Raw genomic sequence first — 16,305 nt, 5'->3', positions numbered from 1 at the left:
AGCATGTTGGCATACCTCAGCTTTTCTATCTGTAAAATAGAAAGTAGTATGTACACTCAGTTTAATGTCTTATCCTGAATGCTCAAGATACGTTCAAGGGCAGGAATTATATTTTATTCAGCACTGCATCTTTAGATTTCTGATACACAGCATATGATTAATAAATGGCAACACTTTTTAAAGATATTATTTATTTACTTGAGATTTAGAGTCACAGACAGAGAGAGGGAGAGAAAGAGAAAGGTCTTCCATCTGTTGGTCCACTTCCCAAATGCCTGCAATTGTCGGAGCTGGGCAGATCAGAGCCAGGAGCCAGGAGCTTCCTCTGGGTTTCCCATGTGGGTGCAAGGGCCCAAGCATTTGGGCCACCCTCTGCTGTTTTCCCAAGTCATCAGTTGGATAGCAAGAGGAGCAGCTGGAACATGAACTGGCATCCATATGGGATGCCAGCACCAAAGGCAGAGGCCCAGCCCACTGCATCACAGCACCAGCCCAATGGCAACATCTTAACACAATAAATATGTCTTATTTATCAAGTCCATAGGTTGGATTGTGATTTTGATATGAACTAGGCTTACCTGATTTTGCCGGACTCACTTTTGATGCATGGCTGATCAGCAAGTGGATTGGCTTGGGGCTGGCTGGTCTAGGATGGCCTTGGTTAAAACAACTGGATTTTGCTCCACATGGCCCCCAGAGAGAATGAGTCATCTAGAAAAGAGAGGTTTAGTAGGACAGCATTTTATTTAACAGAACCAAAAGGTATCTTGTGAAAGCCATTCCATCAGACAGATCTAGTGGCACAAAAATAGAGAATAAGATTAAAAAATTTTATTCCACATTTAGAAGCTATGGGAGAAAATATCCAACCAACTTGGTGGCCTGTGTTAAAATGCCACCTGCCTGCTCAGAGGAGTTGGAGAGTGGGGATGATCAGGTTCCACACAGGCTGTCAGGGACAAGAATGCAATGGGAACGGGAGAGGGAGAAGAGATGGAAACAGTAAGACTGACGCCCTCACAGCTCTGCCCTGTGCTCTGTCGAGGATCACTTGGCATCCATCCTGAGACTGAGCCAGGGGTCCAGAATCTCTCCCTACTTCTTTTTGGTTTTTTGTTTGTTTGTTTGTTTGTTTGGCTTTGTTTTTTGACTGGCAGAGTGGACAGTGAGAGAGACAGAGAGAAAGGTCTTCCTTTGCTGTTGGTTCATTCCCCAATGGCCGCTGCGGACAGCGCACTGCGGACGGCGCGCCGCGCTGAGCCGAAGCCAGGAGCCAGGTGCTTCTCCTGGTCTCCCATGCGGGTACAGGGCCCAAGCACTTGGGCCATCCTCTACTGCACTGCCAGGTTACAGCAGAGAGCTGGCCTGGAAGAGGGGCAACCAGGACAGAATCCAGCGCCCCAACCGGGACTAGAACCCGGTGTGCCGGCGCCGCAGGCAGAGGATTAGCCCAGTGAGCTACGGCGCCGGCTTCTCCCTACTTCTTAGAGAAGAAAATAAAGATATGAGAATCCAGATGGAGGATACCATTCAACCCAGGTTGATGCCCCCAGCTCTCGATGGGTTGGGGTTGGAGGCAAACCCGTGGTAGAAACAGTCCCTTCTCAACCACCCAGGGATAGAAAACAGCTATGGAAATGGGTTGAGCATCAAGGACAAGGACAGATCATATGGAAACCACTACGTGGGCTGGTAATACAATGTAACTGGGTTTCTCAGTTTCAATGTCTGGAATCTCTGCGGGGAAGAAAAATCGCCTCTGTTTTTTCCTTATCTGTTCCCACGTCTGGGTCGGGTCGTTGGAGTGGAGCTCACAGCAAGCTTGGCAGTCTGGAATATGTTCTCCATTGTGTTCTTTCTCTGAAGAAAATTACAACGTGAAAAGGCAAGGGGGTGGAGAGGAACATTACATTCTAAACAGTCTCTGGGAGATAATTGCAAAGCCTTCTTTGCTCCCTCCTGGCTCCCTCCCTTCCTGGCTCCTCTGACTTCACTTCTGTCTCTAAGATCTAGCAAGGGCCTGCTGCACAAACTGCTGCGACAGACAGGATGGCTTGGGCTGGTGCCTCTGGGGACACCATGGACCGGATGGTTGGCCACGTCTTCCCAGGGCAGCATAGTATCCACCCTTTGCAGCTGGCACAGAGAAATTCAGAGGTATTGATTTTATTCTTAAAAAAAAGAGGGAGGGAAAAAAAAAAAAAAAGATGGGCTGTTTTTCTGCTGTCATTGTTCTTTGGCTTGGTTGTTTGGGTTATTCGCTTACTGTCCTAATTAACTGGTTGGGCCTGAGTCAGTTCATATGGTTCCAAGACTAGTTACGCCAGACATGACCAAGGACACACTAATGACTACTAATTAATTCTTTTTTAGAAAAGATTTATTTGTTCAATTATTTGAAAGGCAGAGTTACAGAGAGAGAAGCAGAGAGAGAGGGAGAGAAAGAGGGAGAGAGAGAAAGAAGAGAGATTCCATCTGCTGGTTCACTTCACAAATGGCCACAATGGCCAGGGCTGGTCCAGGCTGAAACCAGGAGCCTGGTACTCCATCTGGGTCGCCCACATGGGTGGCAGGGCCCCGACTACTTGGGCCATCTTTCACTGCTTTCCAAGGTGCACTAACAGGGAGCTGGAGCAGAAGCAGAGCAGCCAGCACTGAACCAGTGTTCATATGCAGTGCCTGCAGTCACAGGCAGTGGTTTAACCCACTGTAGTACATCACAGGCCCCTGAGTGCTTCTGTACTACGTGTCCCACAGCATGTCAGGCATGTGTATCTCTGACTTCGTTTCCTCCCATAACCATCCTGAGGGGAAAGTTTTATTATTTCATTATTAGAGATGAGATGTTGGATCTCAGTGAGGTCCAGTCACTTGCCCAAGTTCACCAAATAACACATGTCATATCCAAGTTGTGAGCTGTCAATTTCCCACCACCACCAAAAAAAAACAGATAAAAGGCAGCCATAAGTCTTCGGTACCCTCAAAGTCTTAAGGAAGGAGATGGAAACCTTAAATGAGGAGGTCCAAGGCATGGCCATGTGATCCATTTCTGACCAATGAGATGCAAACAGAAGGAGCTTCCATGAACTGACGCGCCTTGCCCAAGGCCACCCAGCTGGAAGTGGCAGTTGGAGGAAATTACCAACACAGTTCCGTCCATCACAGAGATTCAGGAATTGTGACTGCTGGGTCACCTAAAAAAATGCTTGGAACAATCTTTAAAATGATCATGCCCCCTGCCTCCTATGCGCAGTTTAGTATATGATGACACTTGCCGGAGCCACGGCTCAACAGGCTAATCCTCCGCCTGTGGCGCCGGTACCCCGGGGTTCTAGTCCTGGTCAGGGCGCCGGATTCTGTCCCTGTTGCTCCTCTTCCTGTCCAGCTCTCTGCTGTGGCCCGGGAGTGCAGTGGAGGATGGCCCAAGTCCTTGGGCCCTGCACCTGCATGGAGACCAGGAGAAGCACCTGGTTCCTGGCTTCGGATCAGCACGGTGCGCTGGCCACAGCATGCCTGCCACAGAGGCCATTGGGGGGTGAACCAATGGAAAAGGAAGACCTTTCACTCTGTCTGTCTCCCTCACTGTCCACTCTGCCTGTCAAAAACAAAAAATAAATAAATAAAAATAAAAAGTATATGATGACACTGAAAAGAAAGAATAACTTTGGCTCTCCATTTTTTTTCTTCCATTTTGTTTTGCTTTTCTTTCTTTCTTTTCGTTAATCTAAATGCTGGGTTTGTTGGATGTGTACATCTCCATTTAACCGATGAAAAAGCTGAATCATTAAGCGCTTGTGACTTGAAGGCCAGACATCTTCCTCCACACCAGTGATTCTCAGAAGTGTGGTCATAGGACCAGCAGTATCGATCTCATTTGGGAACCTGTGAGACATACGTGTCTTCAAGCTCTACCCAAGACCTACTGAATCAGAAACTGTGGTGTTGGGACCCAGCATGCCCCCTGGTGATTCTGTTGAGCTATGGATTGAGAGCTGCAAACGGTTAATAATGAAGTATAGCTATGAATGCATACATTGTAAATGGTTGTCGTTCTGAGTAAAGACTGTACTGGAAGCATTTTTATTTTGACCTTGTATAAATCTATTGCAAAGATGAGACTCCAGAAAACTTTTAGAAATCTAATTAGCCATACAACGTGTGATGCTAGCATTTTTTGTTCCTGGTGCTAAACAGCAGGTTGCCACTTGAAGTAGGAAAGTGTGGAGGAGAGAGAATTTTCCAAGTTGTCATGACTTTCTTTTTGTGCTATGTCCAGGTAGGATTATACAAAGCGGAGTCCACTCCAGTCGCAAGGCACAGTAAGCCATGTGAGAGATGAGCTAACCCAAGGGGCTGGTTGTACTGCTCAGAAACAGCATCAGCTTCTCTTGGGTAGAGTGATTTACCCCAGGACACCTGGCTACAGAGCGAGGCTGGGACAGGCAACTCATGCAGCTCCCGTCCCACCAGTATTTCATGAATCTCACTGCCAGGTGATTTTGGCAGATGCTTAAAACAGCTTTTCCCACCTGACTACACACACTATCATACAACTTGGGGGGAAAATGCCACAAAAATCAAGTGCTAATCTTGCAACTTTTTTTCTATTTTTTCAGCTTTGGGTTTGTTGCCTTGTTTTTACTTTTTTTTTGGTGGTAAAGTGATACTATATTAAAGTACTTACTAATTCCTTCAGTTTTCAAAGCAAACAAAAATCAAGCAATGCTCAGTGAAGATAGGATGAAAGCATCTGTTTGCAGCCTTGTTGCTCTCTGCCCTGCATCTGAAATCACTGATAGGACTGGCAACCCTGCCTGCCATCGCCTCCCTCTGCACTTTCTATTCAAGTTTCTTCCCCTGTCCATGTGATCTCTCTCTAGCAGTCACCACCAGCAACCCCCTGCCCAACCCTCTACAGGCTCTGAACTCTTCTCTTACCTTCCTTTGTCAACATTCCTTCTCCATCTGCCCCTAGTATCCATATCCTCTTCCCAGCTCCCAACCATTGCTGATCTCTGACCAGGTCGACTGTCTCCCTGGAAGATCCCATTTGAGCACACCAATAATGCAAAGCTATATTTATCCCACTTGGACATCTTTTCAGAGCCCCAGACTGAAGTATCCAATGCCTTCAAGATTTCCCTCCTAAGAATCTTAAACTACATCTGAGTTTAAGTAAAGCCAAGTCACCTTCCCTCTTCTCTAAAAATATGCCCCCTCTATGGTAGAAGACTCAGTATAAATCACCAATTAGGTTACCTGAGCTGGACACTAAGAAGTTGTGGTTAATTCTCACCAAGTCTCAGCAGTAACATCCCATGTTGTAACACACACACACACACATACACACACACACACACACTCCAAGTGCTGTCAGTTCCTACCAATTTTGCCTCTGGATCTTGCTTCCCTCTCTAAACTATTCTCATTGCTATTGTTCTGAGACTCCTGATTGCTCACCTATCAACTGGGGAATTCTCCTACTGTTCTCTTTGCCTCTAGCCCTGGCCCCTTTAAATCCAAGCTCATCAGTGCAACCAGAGGAATTTCTTTTTCTTTTTCTTTCTTTTTTTTTTTTTTTTTTTTTTTTTTTGACAGGCAGAGTGGACAGTGAGAGAGAGAGAGACAGAGAGAAAGGTCTTCCTTTGCCGTTGGTTCACCCTCTAATGGCCGCCATGGCCAGTGCATTGAGCTGATCCGAAGCCAGGAGCCAGGTGCTTCTCCTGGTCTCCCATGCGGGTGCAGGGCCCAAGGACTTGGGCCATCCTCCACTGCACTCCCGGGCCACAGCAGAGAGCTGGCCTGGAAGAGAGGCAACCAGGACAGAATCCGGCACCCCGACTGGTACTAGAACCCGGTGTGCCTGCACCTCAAGGCAGAGGATTAGCCTATTGAGCCACGGCGCCGGCACAATCATAGCTCTACATAATGTGTTGCATATAATGTATCAATTTCTTAGGCATAGCCAATGAGGGACTTCTTGACCTAACCCTGTTATAACTTTACCCATTTCCAATAAGAAATCTTCTAATACAATATCACCAAGGATAGCACCTCAATGGAAGCCTCTGTGGAAGAGATCTGTGTGGTAGACTTGGAACACATCATTCGGTCCTAACAGAACACATTGGCCCTACAATGCCAGGGCACTTAGCTAATGGAGTTGCATGGGGTCTAGAGAGGGTAGGCAGCCTTAAGAAAAAAAATTAGCAAATCCTTTATGTACTGACATGGATATTGGATCATCTATTTAAAGAATTCTCTATTGACGGGAGTAAAGACAGTTGCAATCTTTTATAATTTAAATTGCTGAAATATCATTCTGTCTGCATTGGGATGGTAGATCAGAGGAGGGTGATACAGAGCAACTCACCAGCTAAGATAGGGCTGGTAGCAAGGAAAAGGGGGACAGAGGTATGTAAGGACCCAGAGACCTTGACCTTGAGAAATTTAACTCTGACAGAAGAATCAAAATAAACTAATTATTTCAGTGTGTTCATCCATTTCACACACGTTTATTGCCTACCTGTTATCTTCTTGCCAAGTCCTGCAGATAAAATGTGGAATAAACATAGAGCCAGTCCCTATCCTCAAGGTAGTTTCAGCCTAAAGAGAAAAGATGGGTGAGTATCTCAAGAAAAACTAACTCAGCCTGGGGCAAGGGTTGGGGACATGGTGGGTGTGGGGCTGAGCAGGGGTCTCTGTGAGAGATGTGCTAAGCAGTGGTCACAGAGATGGGCTTGCCCAGCAGCAGGAGCAACAGCTGGGACCTTATTAGACACGCACCTTCTGAGAAGGAGAAGCTACCGGGCAGGTGGCAGGGGTGGCAGGGCCCAGTAAGCTGGATTTTAACAAACTCTGGGGAATCCCACACCAGCTGGGTTGTGAACACCCGCCTAGAAGCCGTGGAGATGTAGGAACCACTTCCCCTGACAGCTGCTGGTCTGAAAATGCTTACGGCAGGAAGTGACCTAGGAGCTCCATCCTCAAAGGAGTGAGAGTTCCCCGAGAGGACAACAAGAGCCAGCGGGAGCATTCCAGGAACTCCAGGTGTTCCTGGGCCAGACTGCAGGACCTGCAACCTTCATATTTTCTTAATGCATTTAGAACCAAGTCAAAGGAAATGAAGTATGTACGAAGTAATTCATTGCACTTCGGCAGACCATCTAAATGCCCACTAGCAGACTTTCTGAATAAACTCTGATAGATGCGTGTGAGTGAAGATTATTCCTTGTTTTAGAAGGAGAGAATTCTCTATTTGTATGTACTGATGGGGAGATGAGTTGCAGGATATAGCACTGAGTACAAGATCGAGGTGCTCCAGGAATACACCATAAATGAGTAATGGTAGCTGGGCTCCCAGATGGAGAATTTAGGCACGGTGGCCTGGATGCGAGGGAGACTTTAACCTCCATGAACTTGTTTACTTTTGCTCTGTGTGGATAGGATTCCTAATCCAAGGCAGAGCCAAAACGTCTTTTTCAAAATATGAACAAGCGCCAGGGAAAGGCAAAGGGCCTGATCTGAACACCTTTGATCAAGTCTCACCCCTGTAACACCTCTTGAGGAGTGTGGCAGAGTGGGGATGTGACAGGGAGGGGTGCTGGGGTGGTGTTGTCATTGCCACTTTCAGTACCTATTTTGTTCTAACAGGATGTGCTGCTTGGGGTCAAAGCCCCGGGCCAAAAGTAGTAGAAAAGTTGCCTTTCTTGGTACAACCCTTTGAGTTCCCGGTATTTGGGAAATGGTCACTGAATAGCAGCAGCAGGGGTGGGGACAAGGCAAGGGCGAAAGAATTGGGGGCAGGGCACAACCAACCACTATGGTGGGAAGGGGGGCCCCACAGGGGGGCCCCATTCAAGAAAAAAACAATTGGTGGTTTCAGGCAGCTGAGCTGAGAGCAGGAGGGAAATGAGATAGCCTGTAGTGGGGAAACACTGACCCTTGCCTCTCTCCAAAAAAGGAAATAAAAAGGTGCAAAACAAATGGCCTTCAGTGCAAAATGCTTCTTCCTTTATTAGCTTTTCACATCCTGAGAAGAGACTATCTCATCATCTCCTATCAGCCCCAGCTTCCCCATACCCCTGGAAGGAGATGGGTCTCATCCCCACCAGGTGCCAAAAATACACCAGGTTCTTCTTAGGACCTTCTTTGTTATCACACACAAAGACTTTCTGGTAAATAGTCCACTCTGCAGATGTGGAAGCTGAGGCTTAGAACTTGAGCAAAGGTACACAAGGTTGGACACAGGGTTTGAACCAGTTCTCCCAGGTTACAAATCTGTGTGTGCTGTGCTGACTTGCTTACTTTGTGCAGCACAGGAGTACAGCGTGAGCTGTCCTCAGACTCTGAGATCATTCACTGTTGAACAAGCACCTGGGAGTTCAGCCTCAGACCCCTGACTTTAAAAACTGTCGTTGAAGGCAGCAGAGACCATGATGATATTTACAGGAGCAGAAAAGAGTTCACTGAGAAAATCCTGTTTAAGACAGAGGGAGGATTGCCTGGATTGATCTGCTTGGGTAGCCACGGTTTGTGTTTGCTTCTGTGAAAATACTGGTTTATCAAGTCCGTGTACTTGATGGCAATCTCATGCCCATCGATCACTGTTTGCATATTGCCCAATAGCAAGACCATGCAAACTTCCCAGCTTCAAGAGTACTGTCAAGATAAAAGCTTATTTGGAGCAATATGGCTTTCTCTGGGGTTTAAAAGAAATAAAACAACAACAACAAAAACCTCACATGTTTTTAAACTAAAATGTACCTTAATTCTTAAAACTTGGTGTCTCTTGGATTTGTTTAATCATTTAGCGAGATTTACCAAGTGTCTGTTGCATGCTAAGGCTACGCAGATGACTAAGAAAAAACTCCAGGTTTCACACAACTTATAACTGGAGGAAGAGACCAACAGACATGAGTACAACATGAGAGGTGAACTCTGAAACAGGCCTCAGCAAATGCTGGAAAACACAGAAGGACAAGTGGTTACTTATTCCTAGACTTGGAGTAGTGGTGGAGGGTGGAAGGGATGGGAAATTGTGAGAAGTGGACTGGCATTCTGGGTTGGAAGAGCATGAGTGAATGTGTGGAAGCTTGGAAATTCACTCTGTCCTGCCATCCACTTGCTTCATGACTGTAGACTTCCCCGTTTACTTCTCCAATTTATAATCTCCAGGGTAGTTCATGTACATTGAAGGTGCACAGAGAGAGAGAGAGAGAGAGAGAGAGAGAGAAAGAAACACTTGTCTCTGTGCCAGTTAAGAAGAGCTACAGAATTGCTCATCAGAGAGAATCTTAGTGTTGTTACAACCTCTAGGCAATTCTCCCTGAGAACACACTTGTTTGACTAAAAGACTATGGAGGAAGGACTCCCAGGTAAGCTGGTGAATGTCATTCACATAGCCTCAAGCCTGAGATTTACTGTCAAGTTCTCAAGCAAAGAGGGGGTAAAGACAAAGAGGGCAGGACAACCAAGAGCAGCCAATCTCAGGCAAGCAACATGGTTCTCCCGTAGGCTTACACTGTCCCCTCTGACCAGGTCACTTCTAACCTCCCTTGTTTAATGTACATAACCAGCTTTAGTATCAACTACTTCTACCTTGCTTCCCCAATCCACAGATACAGAACAGAGACCTAGGGTCTATGTCCGACATTCTGTGTGTTTCCTTGTAGCGTTCATCATGTGAAACTATAATTGTCTACCTTCTCACACCCTCTTTGGACTGTAAGTCTCACTAGGACAGGCATCATGCTGCTACTTGATACCCCTAATATATTACATAATGAGGACAAAGTGTTGAATATGAGTAAGTGAACAAGCAAACAGAAAATGAGAGAATGGATGACAGCAGAGAGTAAGCAAATGACAAACACCCGGAGTAGGCAAGAACATTAGTCCCTCCCAGCCTAAATGACATAACCCTTGGGATTTAGGCACCATTATTAGAGACAAAAGAGAGAGAGAGACAGAGACATAGACAGAGACAGAGATAGCTTCCATTAACCAGTTTACCCTCCACATGCCCACAACAGCCAGGGATGGATCAAGTAAAAACCAGAAGCTGGAAATTCAATCCAGGTTTCCCACACTGGTGGCCGGGACCCAGGTACTTAAGCCATCACCACTGCCTCTCGGTGCAAATTAGCAGGAAGCTGAAATTGTGAACAGAACTAAGACTCAAACCCTGGTGTCCAAAGAAGGATGCAGGTGTCCCAAGGGGGCATCTTAACTGATGCACAAAACACCTACCCCTCATGGGACCATTTTAAAGGGGAGGGAGGAACAAAGAAAAAGAAGTACGCTAATACAACTCTCTTAGGACCATATTTTATCCCCCAACTGCTGGAATTTGAAAAGCCATGGAAGCTTTTCACCAATTTTCCATTAGAATTAAAGGGTGTAATAAATTCCTACCTTTAACAGTTAACTTCAAGCGAAGGATGTTCCTGAATAAACAGTGGGTCATAGAAGAAATCAAAAGAGAAATCAAACCATTTCTGGAAACAAATGAAGACAACAATACATCTTACCAAAACTTATTGGATACAGCAAAGACAGTGTTAAGAGAGAAGTTTATAGTAATTGGTGCCTACGTCAAGAAATTGGAAAAGCTGGTTTTTTGAAAAAAATAAACAAAATTGATACACCATTGGCTCAACTAACCAAAAAAAAAAAAAAAAAAAAGAAAAGAAATAGAAGACCCAAATCAATAAAATCAGAGATTAAAAAGGAAATGTAACAACAAATACCACAGAAATAAAAAGAATCATCAGGAACTACTACAAATTACTGGATGGCAATAAATTGGGAAACTCAGAAGAAATAGATAGATTCCTAGACACGAACAGCCTACCAAAACTGAGTCATGAAGACATAGAAAACCTAAACAGACCAATAACCAAGACAGAGGTTGAATCAGTAATAAAGACCCTCCCAAAATTGAAAAGCCCAGGACCAGATGTATTCACTGCTGAGTTCTATCAGACATTTAAAGAAGAACTAATCCAATTCTTCTCAAGCTCTGCAAAACAATTGAAATGGAGGGAATCCTCCAAACTTCTTCTACGAAGCCTGCATCACCTTAATTCCTAAGTCATAGAAAGATACAACAGAGAAAGAGAACTATAGACGAACTTCAGGTCGGGGGCCAGAGTAGTTTTCAGAAGACATGAAAAGAACTTTTTTTAAGAAAAGAAAAGAACTCATTATTTGATATGAAAGAAGACAGACTAGGGTGGAATGGATAAATTGGAATGGAAGTTACTTACTGAGAACCCTGGGAAGAAGAGAAGTCAATGCAGTTGATGGAGAGGAGGGTGATAATAAGGACCATGTTGATCATGATGAACACAAGTGATGCTGATGTTGATAGCAGTGGTGACATCTCAACGTGTGCCAAGAATCTTTCACACATTACCTTATTCACTCCTCACAGCAACCCTATATATAAGGTGTGTGCCATTTCTATCCCTGTTTACAGACAAAGAAAATAAAACTCAGAAAGGTTAATTTGCTCATACAACTCGTAATTAGTAGAGCCAGGACTTAAACCAACTGCAGACCCAAAACTCATTAAGCTAATCATTGCTTATTCTGACAGCCATTCCTCTTATTTAGTGTAAGTCTGCCACAAAACACACCAAACACCAGAGTAAGGGAAAGGGTTTATTGACTGGGAAATCCAACAGATCAGAAGGAAGGGGCAAAGAAGGAAAAGTGGACACATATCCGGGAAACAGGTGCTATATTCCTTTGCCTGGGGGGGGGGGGCAGAGATGTAGGAGTAGTGAATCTCATTAGAGTGGGGGTGGAGCTGACACCGGTGGTTGGACCATCTGGTCACCTGGCTTCCAGCAACGAATGGCAGCAGGGGCTAGAGCCTAGGATGGTGTCCAGGTCATAGATCACATCACAGGTAAGACTGTGGCTGATTTTGCTAACATTTGGGATCTTGAAACCTTCATGCCAACACTCCCTCTATCCCAAATAGTAGCCTATTAGAGTCATCACTAACAAGAAATACATTTTATATCAAACCTAGATTCCTAGAAGTAGTTAACAACACTCCTGAATCTACACCTTGAATCAACAGTGATTTGGGTTGTATTTTCCAAAATGAGTGACTGCTGTTGCATAGAAGACAGCGTGCAGAGCTAGATTTCAGAAGTTATAAAGTCAGTTTAAACAAATTCCAAATACAGCATCTTACAAGTCTGATGAACTTCTTAATTTTCACATAAATCCAATTAATTCTGTAAGTTGCCCCTCTTTATCCAAAATGCCCCTCAGATCTTCTCACTTACTGGAGGTTACAAGTCTTTGTTTTGGAAAGAATAATCATGGAACCCAATGACTGCCTGAAACTCAGTTAGGTACCTGATCCAGATCAGACGATTTAATCACTGTGTTGTTAACTAATTGCTAGCTCTTGAAAGATAGGAAATATGATTATTAACTCCTATTTATCAAAAAGTCAGGGGATTGAATGGTCTCATTACATTATTATGGTAAATTAAATAAGATTACAGCTAACAACAGACAGACTCATAGATTCCCAAAATGTTCATGATAATATAACACAATACATTTAACCTCATATGAAGTACGCATGCCTCACAGTATGCTGGGAAGAGGATTCCCAAATATGATACATGAGGAAAATAGTAGCACAATCTGCCTTGGAGATAGAAAAACTTGGAGATATTTAATTATGTGTCCCAGGTCATATGACAAAGAGAGAATGAGGCTAGAAGGTGAGCTGTGTTTCTAAGCACTCAGCATTCACCACCTGTCCTTGTCCCACACTATTTTGTTGCTCTTCCTTTCTAGACAAGCTCACACAAAGAATCTATGAACAATGGGCAAAACTTACAGAAGTATAGTCAGTAAATTATTTTAGTACATAAGAAATGTGGAATATATTATGAAATACAGATGGTTATAAGCCCATAATTTCAACATCATATCTTATTGTTCTGGTCATTGCGCACAGCTTCCTTGGACATGCCCACTTCGAAGCACTTCTGCAGCCAGCAGTACTGGCAGCGGTTCCGGGTCACCTTGTTGATGATGCAGTTCTTGTCACGGTGACACGTGTACACCATGTTTTTCTGGATGCTACGGCGGAAGAAGCCCTTGCAGCCCTCACAAGAGCTGACCCCGTAGTGGTAGCCAGAGGACTTGTCACTGCACACAAAGCAGGGCTTGTAGACCCGAGGGGGTGGAGGGGGCGAGGGTGAGCTGGGCACCATCTCCTCTGAGCTGGTGCTTTGCGTTTCCACCGATTGCAGACTGGCGGGTTGTGGCCAGGCAAAAGACTCAAGTCCGGTGAAACAGGAGCTGCCGGTGGCTCTGCGCAGCAAGCCGGCCCCGGGCCCGGCCGCCCCGTACAGCCGTCGCGGACCCGGGGCAAACGCTTCCATGCAGTCGTACATCGCGACCCGGCTTGGAGGGCAGCTGGGTGCCAGAACACCAAAGAGGTGAAGGAAGAAGGCTCACCCGACAGCTATGAGCTGAGCCCCCAGTTAGAGGAACTCATCAGCAAGGTCAGCAAAGCCCACCAGGAGACCTTCCCCTCGCTCTGCCAGCTGGGCAAGTACACCACGAACTCCAGCGCAGACCACCGGGTGCAGCTGGACCTGGGGCTGTGGGACAAGTTCAGTGAGTTGGCCACCAAGTGCATCATCAAGATCGTGGAGTTTGCCAAGCGGCTGCCCGGCTTCACTGGGCTCAGCATCGCCGACCAGATCACTCTGCTCAAGGCCGCCTGCCTGGACATCCTGATGCTGCGGATCTGCACGAGGTACACTCCGGAGCAGGACACCATGACCTTCTCCGACGGGCTCACCCTGAACCGCACCCAGATGCACAACGCAGGCTTCGGGCCCCTCACAGACCTCGTGTTTACCTTTGCCGGGCAGCTCCTGCCGCTGGAGATGGACGACACGGAGACGGGGCTGCTCAGTGCCATCTGCCTCATCTGTGGAGATCGCATGGACCTGGAGGAGCCTGAAAAAGTGGACAAGCTGCAGGAGCCGCTGCTGGAGGCCCTGAGGCTGTACGCCCGGCGCCGGCGGCCCAGCCAGCCCTACATGTTCCCGAGGATGCTCATGAAAATCACCGACCTGCGGGGCATCAGCACCAAGGGAGCAGAAAGGGCCATTACCCTGAAGATGGAGATTCCAGGCCCGATACCCCCCCTGATCCGAGAGATGCTGGAGAACCCCGAAATGTTTGAGGACGACTCCTCGCAGCCTGACTCCCACCCGAAGGCCTCGAGCGAGGATGAGGCTCCTGGGGGCCAGGGCAAGCGGGGTCGAAGTCCCCAGCCGGACCAGGGTCCCTGACCTCCCCAACCGTGGGGTTGGGCTCCAGGCAGCAGCCTGACCATCTCCCAGGCACCACCAGTGACCGGGGGAGGACCTGTTCTGCCCTTTTCCACCCCTTCCAAAGAGCTCCTTGTTTTTGCCAAAGTTTCCAGGGGTGCCTCTGTTCACCCCTTCCCGCTCGAAGCGGCTCCGTCTCCAGCCCTGGGGGGCCTGCCCTGCTCCCACCAGGAGAGAGGCCGGAGGGGTGAGCCTGGGTATGGACTCTAACGGTCTCAGCACTGCCCCTCTGATACCAGGGTCCCAGGCTATCCAGGCAGGAGGAGGATTCTCTCCTTCCACAACCCTTCTACTGCCAGGTGCTCGGGCCTCTGGGAGCAAACAGGAACACTAGAGACCAAAAGCGAAAGGGCTGAACCCGCCCTCTTGCTCCTACCCTTGGTGCCTCATGCTGGCTGATGCACCTGCCGGGTGCACGCCGCCCTCTGTGCCCAGGTCCGGGTGTGTGGAGGGGCAGGCTGGCCCTGCATTTCGGGGGCCGGGCCAGCAGGTGAAAGGGACAGATTCCGGTGCCTTCTGCACCTCTGCTGGGTGCAGCGTTGACCGGGTACCCTCCGTTACAAGCCCCTCTCGTGGCCCTGTCATGTGCCTTGGGCTCCTCCTGCCTGCCATCTCAGCTCTCAGGCAGGGACCCTCCTACACTACACAGGGGCCAGGGGATCCCTCTCCCCAGTGCCTTTTACCCTTGATCCCCAGGGCAGCTTGGCCCAGGGAGGGGGGATGCTGCTTAGCTGACCCCGCCCTGTCCCAGAGGAAGCCTCTATTTATTTATTAGCTTTTGTTTACACCCTGGAATCGACCCCTTCCTCCAGGGGTCTTGGGAGGGGGAGCCCAGGGCCTCTGAGATCCCTCCCTTCTTCCTCCAAGCCCCAGTTTGTATTTAGCTGCCAAGTAAGATTCCCACGGGCTCCCCCTTTTTCTCTGGGGGGTCAGGGTGCTGTCCCCTCCCTTCTGTTTACATCTCCCCTCCACCCCGCTCTACTGCATATCGCTGAGTTTTCTATTTTTGCAAAATAAAGTGATGGAAACTCAAAAAAAAAAAAAACATCATATCTTATTAACATATTCTCGTCATGATGCTTAGCACAGAGAAAACATTTGTTGAATTCAGCAACTATGATGTTGCCGTCTTATTCAGATAACAAGTGTGTAAGGAAGTCCTGAGCCACAACTTTCTTCCAATGAATTACGATCAAGTCAAATCAAGCCAAGAGCTTATATTTGTGCTAAAAGTGTTCCTGATCAGGATTCCTTGAGACTTTTCTCATAAAACATTGTCATCAGGTGCTATCAAGAGAGGCAGTGAGGGGTCAGCACTGTGGCATAGCGGGTTAAACAGCTGTCTATAATGCCATCATCCCATCTGGGCACTGGTTTGAGTCCTGGCTGCTAAACTTCCAATACTTCTCCCCACTAGTGTGCCTGGGCCCCTGCCACCCACATGGAAGACCTGGGGGGAAACTCCTGGCTCCTGGCTTTGGCCTGGCCCAGCCCTGGCAATTTTGGCCATTTGGAGAGTGAACCAGTGGGTGGAAGCTCTCTCTCTCATTCTCTCTCTCTCTCTCTCTCTAATTCTGCCTTTCAAAAAAAATCAATAAAAATATTTTAAAACGAGAGAGAGAAAGACAGAGGCAGTGAAAGAATCAATAAGGGGAGCTCTTCCAATGAAATCAGAGCCTTGGGTAGTTCAGTCAGGGACTAGCTTCCATTTATTGCTGTTTGCATTTACTGCAGGACATACGGGAGCAGACTGCAAGAGTTGTCCCCAGCCTAGAATGCATATTCTAGGTCATGGGGGCTGGATAAAGCTTCCATGGAGCCAACTGACAAGGCCGTATTTCAGGGATAGCTAGCTGTGTGTCTAACTTGGTGACCACTGATCACTTGTCACATGAGTGCATGCCTATGGCATGGTCTC

The 16,305-nt window shown here is 47.1% G+C and overlaps 1 protein-coding gene across 1 annotated transcript; it reads left to right on the top strand.

The window, feature by feature from the left end:
- Positions 1-13,265: 13,265 nt before the first annotated feature.
- Positions 13,266-15,432, top strand: LOC100353664 (retinoic acid receptor gamma; the record flags this gene model as incomplete). Its single annotated transcript, XM_051844865.2, has 1 exon — positions 13,266-15,432. A coding segment is annotated over one exon (1,083 nt), but the record flags the coding sequence as incomplete, so codon positions are not given.
- Positions 15,433-16,305: the final 873 nt, after the last annotated feature.

This window comes from Oryctolagus cuniculus, chromosome 6 (assembly GCF_051225735.1).
Source record: "Oryctolagus cuniculus isolate XC-2025 breed Fujian yellow rabbit chromosome 6, ASM5122573v1, whole genome shotgun sequence".
In the NCBI taxonomy this organism is placed as follows: Eukaryota; Metazoa; Chordata; class Mammalia; order Lagomorpha; family Leporidae; genus Oryctolagus; species Oryctolagus cuniculus.
The sequence above is the reverse complement of the archived record's forward strand: the minus strand, read 5'-3'. Positions and strand labels throughout refer to the sequence as shown.